Source organism: Hemibagrus wyckioides, linkage group LG07 (genome assembly GCF_019097595.1).
Source record: "Hemibagrus wyckioides isolate EC202008001 linkage group LG07, SWU_Hwy_1.0, whole genome shotgun sequence".
Classification (NCBI taxonomy): Eukaryota; Metazoa; Chordata; class Actinopteri; order Siluriformes; family Bagridae; genus Hemibagrus; species Hemibagrus wyckioides.
This window is the reverse complement of record NC_080716.1, coordinates 16,252,740-16,268,897: the sequence shown is the minus strand read 5'-3', so window position 1 is coordinate 16,268,897 and position 16,158 is coordinate 16,252,740. Positions and strand designations below refer to the sequence as shown.

Genomic DNA, 16,158 nt, shown 5'->3' with positions numbered 1-16,158 from the left:
CGTTCTCCTCACACCTGTGTGGGTTTTCTCTCAAATTCCCCCCAAAAAACCCATTCTGCTAAAGTGGACTGTCTATGATAAACTGCCCCTAGGTGCGAGTTAGTTTTAATACAGTATATTTCCAAAGGTTTTTGGACACTCCTCCAAATCATTGAAATCAGGGGTTGGGCTTGGCCCCTTAGTTTCAGCAAAAGGAAATCTTAATGCTTGAGCATACCAAGACATTTTGGACAATTTCATGCTCCCAACTTTGTGGGAACAGTTTGGGGATGACCGCTTCCTGTTCCAACATGACTGCACACCAGTGCACAAATGCACATGAATTTAATAGGGAGCCCTTTGCAACTATAACAGCTTCAACTCTTCTGGGAAGGCTTTCCACAAGGTTTAGGAGTGTGTTTATGGGAATTTTTGACCATTCCTGTAGAAGTGCATTTGTGAGGTCAGGCACTGATGTTGGACGAGAAGGTCTGGCTCGCAGTCTCTGCTCTGATTAATCTCGAAGGGTTGAGGTCAGGACTCTGTGCAGGCCAGTCACACCAAACTCTCTCATCCATGTCTTTAATGGACCTTGCTTTATGAACTGGTGTGCAGTCATGTTGGAACAGGAAGGGGTCATCCCCAAACTTTTCCCACAAAGTTGGGAGCATGAAATTGTCCAAAATGTCTTGGTATGCTGAAGCATTAAGAGTTCCTTTCACTGGAAATAAGGGGCCAAGCCCAACCCCTGAAAAACCACACCTGAATTATTCAGTGATTTGGAGGGGTGTCCCAAAGCCTTTGGCAATATAGTGTATGTATGTGCTTGACGTCCCATGCAGGATGTATTCCCACTTGTGTTCCCGGAATCCACCGGGAATATTGTTAAAAAAGGGAATGAGAGCGAGACGGACTGGATATTGCGTAAGTGTCTGCTAGGAAGGATACCTGAGAAAATGGCCTCTATGTTATTGAGTTAGGACGCTGGGTGTCAGCCTCAGTCTGCACTGAGCTCGGTGTTATTGTGGGTAGAGGCAGCAGGAGCTGAGCTGAGGTGATGTTTCCCGCCCCTCCACTGCGCGGCGGCCGGCCATGTTGCTTCGCGTTGTTCCGGTATTCCGCACTTTATTCACCAGCCTGAACCGCCGCTGCTCTTACTCGCTTGAAGGAAGAAAGCGACTTAATAAACGGTGCGAATAATGGATTTTTTCTTTTACAACCCGACGACTTTGGACATTACCCTGAACAGTAGATAGTTTGCTGCGTACCTCGTAGATCGTATTGTTTTAACGAGTAGCGCGTGCACTCGGATCGGGGCGGACTGTGGAGGAATCTCGGAGTTTTGGGGGATTCGCCTGTCTGAAGGCTCGCTTGGCTGGATGGATGGAAGGAAGGCTAGCTAACAGCTGCTAGTGCTCGTCTGTATTAGGTTTAGTTGCTCCGGTAGCGCGGTACAACACTGTAGTCCGTATCTTACATTGGGGTTTTAATCATCTCCTTAAGCTTTGACGTAGAGTTTTTCAGCCGGTATCGCTTTCATTCGAGATCGCGCTGATTTGTTTGTATGTCATTTTCCAGTAGCGGTTGTCAAGTTAAGGCGAGCTAGCTGGCTAGCTAACATTACCTGATCCCACTTCGGCCTGATTTTTAAACGTTCATATACTAGGAAAATATTTATATACTTTTCCACATTTCTTTTTTTATATATATAATATATATATATAGCTTTTGCTTTTTTTCCAGCATGGGTGCTGTAATGGTTTTGTCGTGTTGATATGCTTGAGGCGTCGTGAAGTTAGACACCCCGAAGTCTGATTTCATTCGGTTATATCGACGATAAATCTAATTAATTCTCTTAGTAAAGTTAACGATAAGGAAACCAGCGTTTTACACACTCGTTTGTCACATACACGGCGTTTCAGAAACAGTTATTTACAGTGTAATTCACGTGAATAACCTCCTCCACTCTTGACATGGACACGTACTTGTAAGTAATGTGGGACTGGACTTGTTGATCTGTGTCTGCGTGGCTAGCTCTAGCGTTAGCTGCCTCTTTCTTCACATCCCTGGCCGGGGGGGGAACCACAATAACAGTTTTAGTCAGGCACGATTTTTTTTAATTTTTTATTATTAAATGCGAGATTAAACCCTTTCTGAAAACTCCTCACAAATGTCAAGCCGGAATCAAGGATTAGGAGTCATCGAGCATTCTTCTGGACAGGTGAGATATGAGCGCTTACTTATCACTCACAGGTGAATTTGTTTACACTGCAGTGTATGATCATAATCTAACCAGAACACAGGGGTTTCTATGCTACAAGTGTGTGTGTGTGTGTTTGAGTGAGAGAGAGAGAGAACACCATTTATTGGAAAAAAAAACCCGAAACAAAGCACAATTTTTAGATCAGTTACCATATTAGTACTGATATTTTCCAACATGTTTTCTTTTCTGAAGATGAATACTAAACAAGGCTAAACAAAGTATTTCTGGCCTTGTTCTCTCTTCCTGTGGCTTAAATGAAATGTATTACTGAAAAGGAAGCAGTATACGTATGTCTTTCTCATCTCGTTTCTTTATCTCCAGTCCCTATTACAGTGTCATAAACTGAAAAGATCTTTCAACATTTCCTGTGTGGAGTTTGAACTACAGGAAGAAGGCTGAGTATTTCTCCGCTCAGTGATTTACTAATGTTAATACACCTGACTGAATAGTGTCTAATGAGAGGTATGGTGTATCAGAGCTCAGTGATTTAATGAAACAAGAGCTGCAGGCTTTTTTTTCTTTTTTTTCTTCCTCCCTTATTTCCTGGAATCCCACACAAGTAGCTCTCACTCCCACTGAAAGCTAGTCTTGAGCGTCTGCTTTCAGAGGTTCAGGGTGAGAATGATGAGTCAGTGGTGTTAATCATTCCACTGAAACGTGGGTGAGCCTGAGCTCCATAAGAACCCTGAACAACGTGAACTAGCGTGGCAGCCATGTCGGACTGATGTGCTGTACTTTTATGGTTGAACGGTCCACACCTGAATCACACGTGCCCCTTGTATGCTTAAGGCAGGAGGCAAATTTGAACATGTGCCTGAAAATCAGAATGAAATTTATATTTGATTTGTGGTGGGATGTGGTAGCTTAGTCGTTAAGCGGCTGGACTAATGATCAGATGATTGCTGAGCTTGAATCCCAGGTCCACCAAAGCTGCCACTGCTGGGCCCCTTAAGCAAAACCCTTAACCCTCAAATACTCAGTTGCATCAATAAGATAAAATGTAAGTCGCTCTGGATAAGGGTGTCTTCCAAATACCAGAAATGTAATTTTGTAAAAAAAAAAAAAAAAATACTAGGGAATTGTATTATGTCTTGATTCTGTACACTGAGCCAAAAAAGTGACCGTATACTACCGTTGATGCATTGTAGAATGCATGTGATTTGTTTGCTTCCACTGACGTAATCAAAATTCACCTGGAGCCGGTCTGTCAAATCTCACTCAAGACTTGATGAAATACTGGTGTTTTTCCATTTCATGTGAGATTACATTTACTCACTAGATTGGCTCTGCTCTGATAGTTTGACAGTTGCACATTTATCAAAACATGCTAGCCACGACACTCTGAATATAGTCAGACGTCCAAGATTTTCGGTGTCTCGTTTATATATATATATATTCGCTTTTGGTTTTGTACAGAATAAGGCTGCAAACAGCTAAGGGAACTAGTTTCCACTAGTTTAGACTAGGAATAAAGCGTCATGCTTCCGACCTCTTTTGATGAATGTATGCAGTTGATTACACACACACACACACACACACACACACTGTAATTTCCTGCCTGTCTAGTTTCAGGTCACTTGGAGGGCGTGGAAATACACTCTGTAGACAAAAGTTTGTCGACACCTGACCATCACACCCATATGTGCTTGTTGAACATCTTGTTTTAGATTTAGTCTCTACTTTGCTGTTATAGTAACCTTTACACTTCAGAGGAGGCTTTCTACTAGATTTTGGCTTGCTGAAGCTCTTTCCAACCGTGTCAAAGCTTTGTACACTATATTGACAAAAGTTTTGGGACACATGTCCAAATCATGGAATTCAGGGGTTGGGCTTGGCCTCATAGTTCCAGTGAAAGGAACTCTTTATGGACTTTGCTTTATGCACTGGTGTGCAGTCATGTTGGAACAGGAAGCGGTCATCCCCAAACTGTTCCCACAAAGTTGAGAGCATGAAATTGTCCAAAATGTCTTGGTATGCTGAAGCATTAAGAGTTCCTTTCACTGAAACTAAGTCCAACCCCCTGATAAAGGAAATTTGGAGCGGTGTCCCAAAACTTTTGGCAGTGAAGTGAATCTTCATGGAGTTCACTTTGTGCACAGGTGTATTGTCATGCTGTCACATGTTTTGGCTTCTTAGTTCCAATTTAAAGGAAATTGTAATGCTACAACATGCAAAGACAATTCTGTATGTTACTTTGTGGTAACAGCTTTGAGAAGGTTCACATATGGGAGTGATGGTCAAGTGTCCACATATCATGTATTTTAAACCACAAGAACAGCGAGGGCTTTTCCGTTGGTGCTTAACATGTCCCGCGAACAGCACCGCTGATTATATAAGAGTCAGATGACATTTTCGCTGTGATGATGTTCATAAAAGGTCAGCATCAAGCAGCTTTAATTTGGTTTGTCACATGTTATTGGCTACCAGCTGCTATGGTGACAATCAGGATCATGTATTTTTTCCCATAGATCTGGTTTTCTAGAGTCAGATACCATTGCTGCTGGAGTGCTAGCATGTTATTTTATTGTTTCGATACCTAATCCGAAAAGTTGTGAGTGTCGCACTTATTAATATAATCGAACAGCTCTTGCGGTGATTATATTACATTTAGTATATTTCCTCACCCCATCTCTTCAAATGAATTCCTGGCTACACGTCTGTATTCAACTTACAAAGTCTAGCAGTCTGTGCAGGTCAAGAGCTGAAATGAATTGTGTCCATAGCCAGTGAAAATGTAAAATTAGTTATTACATTGAAAAATAGCAAGCAGGCAGATAAGTGCAGTTGATCTTCTTAATAGAGGTTAAACTAATGTTAGTAGAGTTTTAGCATGAACTAGTTCAATTAGATGAACAACATGTGGGTTGCAACCCCTGAAACCTTGAAGCAGTTGGAGACAGAGTTGATGTTTATAGTTTTGCTGCTAATACTCATTTTGGGAAATGTGTAGTCGCACTTATGTTCCACAATTTTAGGAAAGATGATGCAAAATTTGCTTCGGAAGTGTGTAACTCTCTCTTTAAGATAGCTGCTCCTGCTGTATTTTGTCTGGTTTCCATGACTGGTGGAAATCACAAGTCTGTCAGAAATTAGTTGATATTGATTAGATGTGAAATAATTGATATATGCAACGGCTATAAGCTTTACTTGCTTATTAGTCAGCTCTGGTGTAGAACATAAGATGCTTACTGTAAGATGTTTGCAGTAAATGGGAAGTAGTATAAACCTGCTCTGGTTTCCCAGAATGAATGTAATTGTAGCAATTTCCATCATCAATGAATTGATTATTGTGTCAGGGAAGAATAAAATTCTTCACAACAGATCACGATTCATGGGAAATTTGTAAGCATTGACTTTATACACCAGCGTAACTAAATACAGAGTTTGACCCCAGTATTCTAAGGTTCTGCCTTCCATTCATTTTCCATCTGATATTGAGATAATGTAAACACACAGAGTGACAACACACACATTGGGTAAAGGTGATGGTTTTGCTTTCTACGCTCCTTTAGTGGGCTAGTTTGCATTTGTCCGCCTCGTTAATGCGTAGCACGATCCCCGATGCAGATAGACGCAAAGCAACAAAGCACCATGCTGTGAGACTAGAGCGGAGCAACCCCGAGTGTTTTTTGCTCTTTCACCCGACAGTCCATAAGTGTGCCATCACAGCCATGTGCACAATAAAGTATTTATTATCATGATGTATGCGTAATATTGAGGAAACGTGTGCTGTGTCCCAGGCGGCATATTTCTGCACTAAAATAATTGTCATTACAGATGAGGCTTCATCCTCGCTGTGTTTTATGTGGTTTGGGACACAACCTTCAATTCTCTCTGACTTTGGGTAGTCATGACCATGAGATTAAACAGCAGATTGTCAACAGTGCAGTACATCATCCACTGTGCAAGTAGCTCTTTCTTTCTTTCTTTCTTTCTTTCTTTCTTTCTTTCTTTCTTGAAAGGGTGACATTTAACATTTCACACTGGGTGATCAGTGTTTACACCACATGTCAATACTGAAAGAATCAGTCACAGATGATTAAAGTCAAGATTTATCACCTCTTCCTCTCACATCCTTTGTATGTCAGCTGATCTTAAATCAACCACAAGACTCATGCATAACATTCATTTTTGTCATAGTAGTGTGTTTAGATGAAAGACTGAATATTGCCAAATAGGCCAAGATATGATGGATACTGCATGTGGCACGATTGGAGGGATCCTGATGCGTGACAGTATCACAGTAAGGTCAGGATTATCACGGTTAACGGCAGGAACTAATTCTTCAATTGGAAGGCTACTGCTGAATTTATAAAAACAAGACAAATTGAATTGAAAGCATGCTGAGAAGTAACTCAACTTTTCCAAGAGTCGATATTTCACAAATCAAGCTCTCAAAGTCATCCTGGGACTTCTTTCAGTGTAAAAAAATAAATAAATTATTACAGCTTACTAAATAAATAAATACGGTGAAGGAAGATAGAGAATAGTGATAATTGTGCACATATATTTTTTTATTTTTTGTTCACCTTTCCACCTTGAAACCCAAACCAAAAATTTTGTTTCATATAATGAACAATTACATTGAATTTAACACAGTATTAAAAGCCATTGTATTTTTAGGTGAAACCACCTTAAAATTGTATGTAGCTTCAGCTATTATCCACATCTGTTCATGATCTGCCTGTGCAATCTATTATAAAAACAAATTTTAATGTATTAATAAAAGACACAGTATGCAAAACTGAAAAACTGTGAAAAACACAGTATTCATAAGTCAGGTTAGTTAAAACTTGTCTCCTCTCTCTCTCTCTCTCTCTCTCTCTCTCTCTCTCTCTCTCTCTCTCTCTCTCTCTCTCTCTATCTATCTATCTATCTATCTATCTATCTATCTATCTATCTATCTATATATATATATATATATATATATATATATATATATATATATATATATATATATATATATATATATATATATATATATATATATGCGCAAAAGATAATTAATATACCCCTATCATTAATGTTAGATTAGTTCTAGAAAATGGTGGTGTTAAACTTTTTTTATTCATGCAATGTTGCAAATTTTACTAAATTAATATAATCACAGCATTGTTCTTATATAAAAGGTTTTCTTTGTTCATTTTTGTTTGGTGGCATGAACTACACCGATCAGGCATTACATTATGAGCAGTGAGAGGTGAAGTGAATAACACTGATTATCTCCTCATCATGGTACCTGTTAGTGGGTGGGATATATTAGGCAGCAAGTGAACATTTTGTCCTCAAAGTTGATGTGTTAGAAGCAGGAAAAATGGGCAAGTGTAAGGATTTGAGCGAGTTTGACAAGGACCAGATTGTGATGGCTAGACGACTGGATCAGAGCATCTCCAAAACTGCAGCTCTTGTGGAGTGTTCCCGGTCTGCAGTGGTCAGTATCTATCAAAAGTGGTCCAAGGAAGGAACAGTGGTGAAGCGGTAACAGGGTCATGGACGGCGAAGGCTCATTGATGCACGTGAGGAGCGAAGGCTGACCCGTGTGAGCCGATCCAACAGACGAGCTACTGTTGCTGAAATTGCTGAAGAAGTTAATGCTGGTTCTTATAGAAAGGTGTCAGAATACACAGTGCAGGATGGATCAGGGCTGTTTCTGCAGCAAAAAAGAGACCAACACAATTACGCAGGTGGTCATAATATTATGCCTGGTTGGTATATATTGGGCCTTAGGCATGCATTATGTGATTTGTGTGAATACCACAGACTTGCACCTGAATAAATGCACTCAAAGATATGTTGTGTTTCCAGAAAGAGGTATTACTCGTGTACAGCGTATGTTGTAATTTAATTGATGAATCTGTGGTATGTTGGACTAGTCAGAGTGCATCCACACGTTTAACACGTTTACACGGTGCCAAAGCTGGCTGTTTATTTGTTAAAAGTATTGCAGTAAATTTTTATATTCTTGGTCCTAGATGACTAAATGTTTCTTACTAAATGTCTAAATGATGTTTTCGTTGTATGACCCACATCTACGATCTATAGGGGCTGAATTGTTATGGCAAAAATAACTAAAATGAAAATGACCATAGCATTATACAACATGAAGAAACACTTGCAAGAGTCTGCAGACTGACCTGTGCTGTCCTTGGCAGAGGTTTCTACGCAGCTCATGCCTTTTATAATGTCAATTAAGACAAATGCTGACGAGGTGACATCTGATGGTTTGGAGCAGAGGTTATTAGCTGTAAATCCCTTTCTTCCTCTGCCCTGTGGATGAGAGAAAGCGTGTGTGTGTATGTGCGGAGTTTAGCAAAGTACTAATTTAATACACACGATTTGGCTTATCGGCTTAACAGCAAGCACTTCCAGGCTCGAATTTGGTCACTTTGATATGAATGAACACAAATCACTTTATATGTCTGGTAAAAACCTAGTTTTCTTATAGTGAATGAACGATGAAAGCACACCGGTTGATTCTTGGTGTGTGTGTGTGTTTTGAGCAGAACTAATTGAAATCTGTTTAGCTTTTAGACACCAGTTAGAACTTTTGTGTTTTAATGCTAAGCTATTAGGGCCTCGGCCTATACAGTGTATTCTAGTGAGGCTCGCAGAGTCTACATTCACTTTAGCCTGCTCCTGGCAGCCAGTCCAGCAGCTAAGAAGTACATGCTAATTTGCATACTTTACTCAACCACATACGCACACACCCCTCTGAACCAAGGTCAAAATGAAACGCAGTATGTGGTTAACGTTGGTGCACTATTCGATGAACAGAAAGAAACACAATAAATAAAGATCTATATATTTTGTCTAGGTAATCCCCACTTCGGTGTATGCTTTATTTAGGTCAGCAAACCGATGGGTTACTTTTATTTAGGGTGAGGAACTTCGGATGAATTCATCTTATCTTTCTAAAAATCTCAGTTAGGTTTTAGTTGAACTCTCACCCAGCGCGGTGATCACCTTTGAGGTTTTCATTGTGAAATCTCAGACTTGCTAATTTCATAATGTCTTAACTGGGTCTATCTTTAAAAGAAGAAAAAAAAATCTCATTGTTTCTAGCGCATGATTAGCGTAGACATTTTTGGGAAAACCTCAGTTTGAGTGAGTAAATGAACAAGCCTTTCCAGTTGATCTGGGTGTGAGATTGCCTGGAGGGTGTGCCGAGGTTTCTCACTCCCAGCATGTGACGTCAGCTACAGGTTTGAATGTGCGTGTGTGTATACGTAACAGTGGGTTGTGTCGAAGCCTGTATTGCAGGTTGTTGAGGGATCAGTGTTGGACTACCTCTTTTCTGAATATTTGACTAGAACACAAATTGTACTTTAAGCAAATTTGTAATGGAGATTTAAATAAAGCCTTCCCTTTCCTTTCATTATAATCTATTATGTATGTTTCTGTCTCTCCATGTAACAGCGTGTACTATTACACCTCTGTCTTACATACAGTGTTTCTACTGTTTTGTTAAATACGATTTTAGTTATGCTAAGATGCCTAAATATCTTGGCTTATTCAGAGATGTGAAGAGTTTTCAGTTCAGTCCTAATGCACATATAGTTTGGTTTTGTGGTGCTTACATAAGCCATGCAGGTCATAGTTTTCAGTGTAACTGCATTCCATAGTCTTCATGTGTTGTCACTTCAGGCCTCCAGCAGGTCTAAACTGCCTTCCTAATGTTACTTTCCATATCTACATAAAACACCAGCCTACTAGGATGTGTAATTTGGTTATTTTGAGAGCTTGAGACACACACAAAAAAAAGTGTGACTGTTTACAGCTTGTTGTGGTTGTGACCTTGACAAAACCTAGAGACAGTTTATCTGATAGTAGTGCTGATCTGTCAACACCTTGCACTGTACATACACTATACACCGATCAGGCATAACATTATGAGCACTGACAGGTGAAGTGAATAACACTGATTATCTCCTCATCATGTTAGTGGGTGGGATATATAACACTGATGATCTCCTCATCATGGCACCTGTTAGTGGGTGGGATATATTAGGCAGCAAGTGTCCTCAAAGTTGATGTGTTAGAAGCAGGAAAAATGGACAAGCGTAAGGATTTGAGCGAATCTGACAAGGACCAAAAGATGTGACCGACACAATATTAGGCTGGTGGTCATAATCTTATGCCTGATCGGTGTATATGACTAAAAGTATGTGGGCATCTGAATATCACACTCATAAGTGCGTTTTCCTCAAACCTTTACCACAAAGTTACACACAATTATATTGCTGTAGCATTAAGGTTTTTCTTTACTGGAACCAAGAAACCTTAAATCTGTTCCAGCATGACAATGCCCCCATGCACAGTGAGCTCATGGTTTACCAAGGTTGGAGTTAAAGAACTAACACATTTGGGATGAACTAGAAAAATAGACTGCACACCCAGTCTCCTCACCCCAACATCATTACCTGATCTCACTGATGCTCTTGTGGCTGATTGAACACAAAACCCCATACTCCAAAATCTAGTGGAAAGCCTTCTCACAATTGATTTGTATAGCGCTTTTAACAATGGAAAAACTCCATAAGATGATGTGAGGAAGAAACCTTGAAAGGAACCAGGCTCAGAAGGAAACCCATCCTCATTTGGATAATGTAATGGTTGATAATATCCTGTCTACAACAGTAACAAGAGCTCTTGAGGAACTAATAGGTCAGTGTAGTTTCTAAGTTCATTATAGCACTGCTTCCTTCCTGCCGAAAGCTGACTGAGGCATCGGCTGTTTTGAGACAATTTGGAGTGTGGCGGTTATTATAATAACAATATGGGACTAAATCAGAAATGGGATGTTCATATGGGGGTGATGGTAAGGTGTCCACAAACGTTTTGCTAAATAATGAATGACTAACTATAAGTAATATTAGTAAACTTGCTCTGCACTGTTCTGTGTTTTGCTGTGTGTGTGTGAATAAGCAGCTCCAAAACAGGAGCCTGTCTTTTCAGGACACCATGGTTCTCCTCCCAAGGCCACTATCACCAGTTAGATCTCAAATTGGTTAATTTTTTTAATGCAGAGGATAGTGTCGTTGCCTCACGGCTCTGTGTGTGTGTGTGTGTGTTTTGCATGTACAATATATGTGGGTTTCCTCCAGGTTATCTGGTTTTCTCCCAGAAACATGAAGGTAGTGGATTGACTATGTTAACTTGTCCATCTACTCCTGCCCAGTGATCCTGCGATATCCACCGTTCCCCTGACCAGGGTAAAATGATGTCTATCATCTATATTGATATTCTATCTGGGTATTCAGCTAACTGTAATTGATTTCATATATTAATATTTATTCATTTGAAATCATCTTTATGTCTCTGTTATGTTGCAAGCTTGATGGTAGTAGTATGCCAACATCAGTGACCTCATTGTCATTCACTCATATGAAACTAAACATGACTACACTGTATACAAACACACACACATGTATACACCAGTCAGTCTGAACTGTTTTATTTTGTGGTATCTGTGGTATTGTCTGTCGGTAATATCAGTTTTGTTTGGGAGCTGCTGAAGGTTTGCTGAAAGAAGAGGAGATAAAAAGAAGTGGAATGGGTGTGAAGAGAGAGAGAGAGAGAGAGAGAGAGAGAGAGGGAAAGAGAGGGTGGGAAGGTGCTGAGAACAGAAAGAAGGTCCAGCTGCTGTCTATTTGTGTCTCTGATTTGTCACAAGACTCAGTTAGAAATAATGACTGTGGTATTTATACTCCATCCCATTACCTATACACCTTGCTCTATGTTCCCTACTCTGTTTGTTCATCCATCCATCCATCCATCCATCCATCTGATTTCATACTTCATTCACTCTTGCATGTGAGGCAATCAGCACTCAACCCATACAAATAATTTCGATTATTTAAACCGAAAGATGAATTTATTTGATCCTTCTCATTTTTCCTCAAGAGCTGACACATCAGCATGTAGTTGGCAACTGCGTGTTTCAGTAGTCACATCTAAGTGTGTCGAAAACTTGTGTTTGTGAGTAGGTGGTGTTTTTATTTTTAATACTGCGTCTTCGTGACTGTAGATTTGTGTGTGTGAGAGAGAGAGAGAGAGAGAGAGAGAGAGAGAAAGCACAAGAATGTGAGACCACAAAATTTGTGTATTCTCTACCTGTGTGACTGCGGGGGAGTGATTATGGTGAAAGGAGCACGAGTGCATGAACGGCCGATTCTTTAACTACGTAAAGAAAAGAAAACATGTCAAAAGGACTGCTGCAGTGAACAGCAGATCTCCATGGCAACACAGCAATCAAAAACCAGAGCCTTTTTTTGGTAAGGAAATGGTAGATTGTTTTTTTATATATATATATATATATATATATATATATATATATATATATATATATATATATATATATATATATATATATATATTGTGTGTGTGTGTGTTTTTGCAGCTGTTTGTGACTATATCAGGTTTCTTAGGACTCAAAGGTCTCAAAGGTCCATTGATGCTAAAGCAGCCGTCCTTGCCTGAGATTGTGACATGCTGTTTTCTGGAAGAGTATGTTGTATCCTCACCTTAGCAACAGTGTCGTAGCACATCTTAGCATTCGCAGACTCAACTCTGACACGAGGTACTATGAACCAGGTGCCTCACAGCTCAGTCCAGATCATTAATGAAGCTTCTTGATCCCGTGACAGTAAAAAGAGCTGTTCGCCCTGACACAAGCGGTTCAAACATGCAGAGTAAAAAGGAAGACAACACTAATTTTGTGTCCGTGTGAGTCAGTATGAGTGTACTATCTGGATGATGTAATGCTAGTTCCACCCATACCAGGCTGCTTTTGTATCAGCTGTGTGAGGTCATGCACATGCCCACACACACACACACACACACACACTATGCCAGGGTCTACAATCTAAACACCACATTATGTACACTAAATTGTACAGCGTGTGTGAGGGAGAGATGACCTTTGAAGCTTGACTCCCTTCCCTTTGTGCCGGTTAGCATCTCCTCTTTCCTCATGCCTTTGCCCTCTTTCAGGATTCACTCTGAAACCTGACCATAAATGTGCACACATTTTTGATCAGTGTTGAAGTTTTTCACATGATCTGCCCTGAGCTAGTTTACAGTGTGTACAGATACATGCTTCTCAAGTGCCCATTTGTGTGACGTCAAGATGTTAAGTGCGCTCTCTGGACTTTGAATTATGTTAGTCTCTGAATATTGAGCAATCTCCGATATTGCATCTCGCATGCTTTATACACTGATCAGCCATAGCATTAAACCCATCGAGAGGTGAGGCGAATAACATTTGATTATCTCATTCTACTGGTACCCGTCAAGGGGCGGGATATAATAGGCAGCAAGTGAACAGTCAGTTCATCTAGATGATGTGCTGGAAGTAGGAAAAGAAGAAAGTTTGACTGAGTGTCTCTGACTTTTGTTCAGGGAATCTCCAAAATGGCAGGTCTTGTGGTTTGTTCCCAGAATGCAGTGGTTAGTACATACCAAAAGTGGTCCAAGGAAGGACAGCTGGTGAACTGCTGCATGTACCTAAGGAAGGGATGGCACCAGGATGCACTATGGGAACAGAGCTGGCAGAGGCAGTGTGATGCTTTGGGTCACATTTTGCTGGGAAATATTAGGTCCTGGCATTCATGTGGATGTTACTTTAACATGTACAACCAACCTAAATATTGTTGTAGACCAAGTGCACCAGTATGGCAACAGTATTTTCTAATGCAGTAACCTCTTTCCATACTGCAAAAATAGTTCAGAAATGGTTTGAGGAACGCAACAAAGAGTCAAAGGCGATGACGTGACCAAATTCCCCCAGATCTCAATCTGTGGGATGTGATGGACAAAGTCTCACCCTCATCTCACAACTTTAAGGACTTGCAGGATCTGCTGCTAATGTCATGGTGCCTGATACCACAGCACACTTTCAGAGGCCTTGTGGCTCGACTGGTCAGAGCTGTTTTAGTGGCACAGAGAGAACGAGCGGTTTAAATGTTATGGCTGATCTGTGTATGTTACAGTAATGTGAGATAATTACAGAAATTTGGTGCATCTTCATGTTGACTGTATCTAGGTGAATTCATGGGGCTGTAAGATCTCAAACTTCAGCTTTGTGAGCCAATAGAAAGCTGAAGAAGCTTACATTTTGTTGATAATTTGATTGGAGCATAGTGGGCTTTCATGGAGATGGAGAGTGGATTACTTTTGCTTGGCCCATTTACATTACTTTTTTTTTTTTTTTTTTTTTGCAATTATATTAAAATCTCTGAAATGAAATCCGGGTAATTCCAGTGTGGAATTAGGATATGAAATTTTAGAAGTGAAATTTAAGCTCTGACCAAGGAACCAGAGACATTGTCACATTGTAATAAAAAAAAAAAGACCAAGGTCGGTAACTATAAACTACGACTAAATAGGAAATATTATTTTAAGGATTAGACTTTTCCAAACACAGTCTGCATCACTACCTACTGGATGCCCTGATATGATCACTGGTGATGGGGGTCACACAGAAACACTCTTCATTTTATGCATTCACTAGTAGAAGCTACAGTATATAGAGGTGTGTACACTGATCAGTGATAACATTATGAGCAGTGAGAGGTGAAGTGAATAACACTGATTATCTCCTCATCATGGTACCTGTTAGTGGGTGGGATTTATTAGGCAGCAAGTGAACATTTTGTCCTCAAAGTTGATGTGTTACAAGCAGGAAAAATGGACAAGTGTAAGGATTTGAGCGAGTTTGACCAGGGCCAGATTGTGATGGCTAGACGACTGGATCAGAGCATCTCCAAAACTGCAGCTCTTGTGGGCTGTTCCCGGTCTGCAGTGGTCAGTATCTATCAAAAGTGGACCAAGGAAGGAACTGTGGTGAACCGGCGACAGGGTCATGGACGGCCAAGGCTCATTGATGTACGTGGGGAGTGAAGGCTGACCCGTGTGATCCGATCCAACAGACGAGCTACTGTTGCTCAACTTGCTGAAGAAGTCAATGCTGGTTCTGATAGAAAGGTGTCAGAATACACAGTGCAGGACGGGTCAGGGCTGTTTTGGCAACAAAAGAGGGGACCAACACTATTACACAGGTGGTCATAATGTTATGCCTAATCGGTGTATATTTCAGGTCCATTAATACCCAGCTGACTTTACCGAGTATTCTTAATGTGACCTTTACACCCTTAATGGCAGAAAATCTTTGACTGTAACACAGACCGGGTTGTGTCTCCGGTGTCTTATTTCTTGTGTATGTTTGTGTTTAAAAGCGAGGTGATGAAAATAAGCTCATTGAACCACTTTAATACATGCTTGTTTTACACCTAGTGTGTGGAAAGCTGCTTCATGCACACTAAGCTTGTTTCTCAGGTTCATAAACTTTATTGGCATTCCAATACAGATAAGATGCACTATATATCTAATCACTCATAGTGAGAGAGCACAAGATGATGCACTGCAGTACAGATAAACGACACCCAGATGCTAAATGCAGACAGATCGATAGCGCTCTAGTGAACTTGGCAATATTGTATTGTGTGTGGAATATGGTGTCCCATTAGGCATCTTAATGCCGATTAAGAGCTGATTGACACATTGCTTACGGTCCTTATATCCTAAAAAAAAAAAAAAACTGAAAAAAGGCAAGCATTTACAGATTATTAAAATCATTATGATTATACCATATACCGTGTTAAAATGTTATGATGTGATAACTCTTAATAACTCTCATTTCTCCATCATCTTGAATTATAGTTCAAATTCTTTTAAACCAGTTATGTGATCCTGAGCAGACAGGCTACAGGAAACAAACACTCCACCTGCAAATGTGTAACCTAATCTATGTGTGGAAAAACAGTGAGGCTGTGATTAAAAGTTTATTTAAACCTTTTTTGTTTATGTAGCCGAACTGTACATGCTTCCAGCAGGAGTTGTAGGTTATACACAAGGTT

General features: G+C 40.2%; 1 protein-coding gene across 10 annotated transcripts in view; it reads left to right on the top strand.

The window, feature by feature from the left end:
- Positions 1 to 1,047: 1,047 nt before the first annotated feature.
- Positions 1,048 to 16,158, top strand: part of mark2b (MAP/microtubule affinity-regulating kinase 2b) — a 39,331-nt gene continuing 24,220 nt past the window's right edge. For 3 of the 10 annotated variants that reach the window (XM_058395664.1, XM_058395655.1, XM_058395654.1), the window contains exon 1: positions 1,050 to 2,200. In XM_058395664.1, coding sequence (XP_058251647.1) covers positions 2,150 to 2,200 — 51 coding nt within the window. In that variant the 5' untranslated portion in view covers positions 1,050 to 2,149. Of the gene's footprint in view, positions 2,201 to 2,611; positions 2,637 to 16,158 lie in introns of those variants that run through there. The other 7 variants (XM_058395657.1, XM_058395656.1, XM_058395659.1 and 4 more) reach the window with 5 other exon arrangements.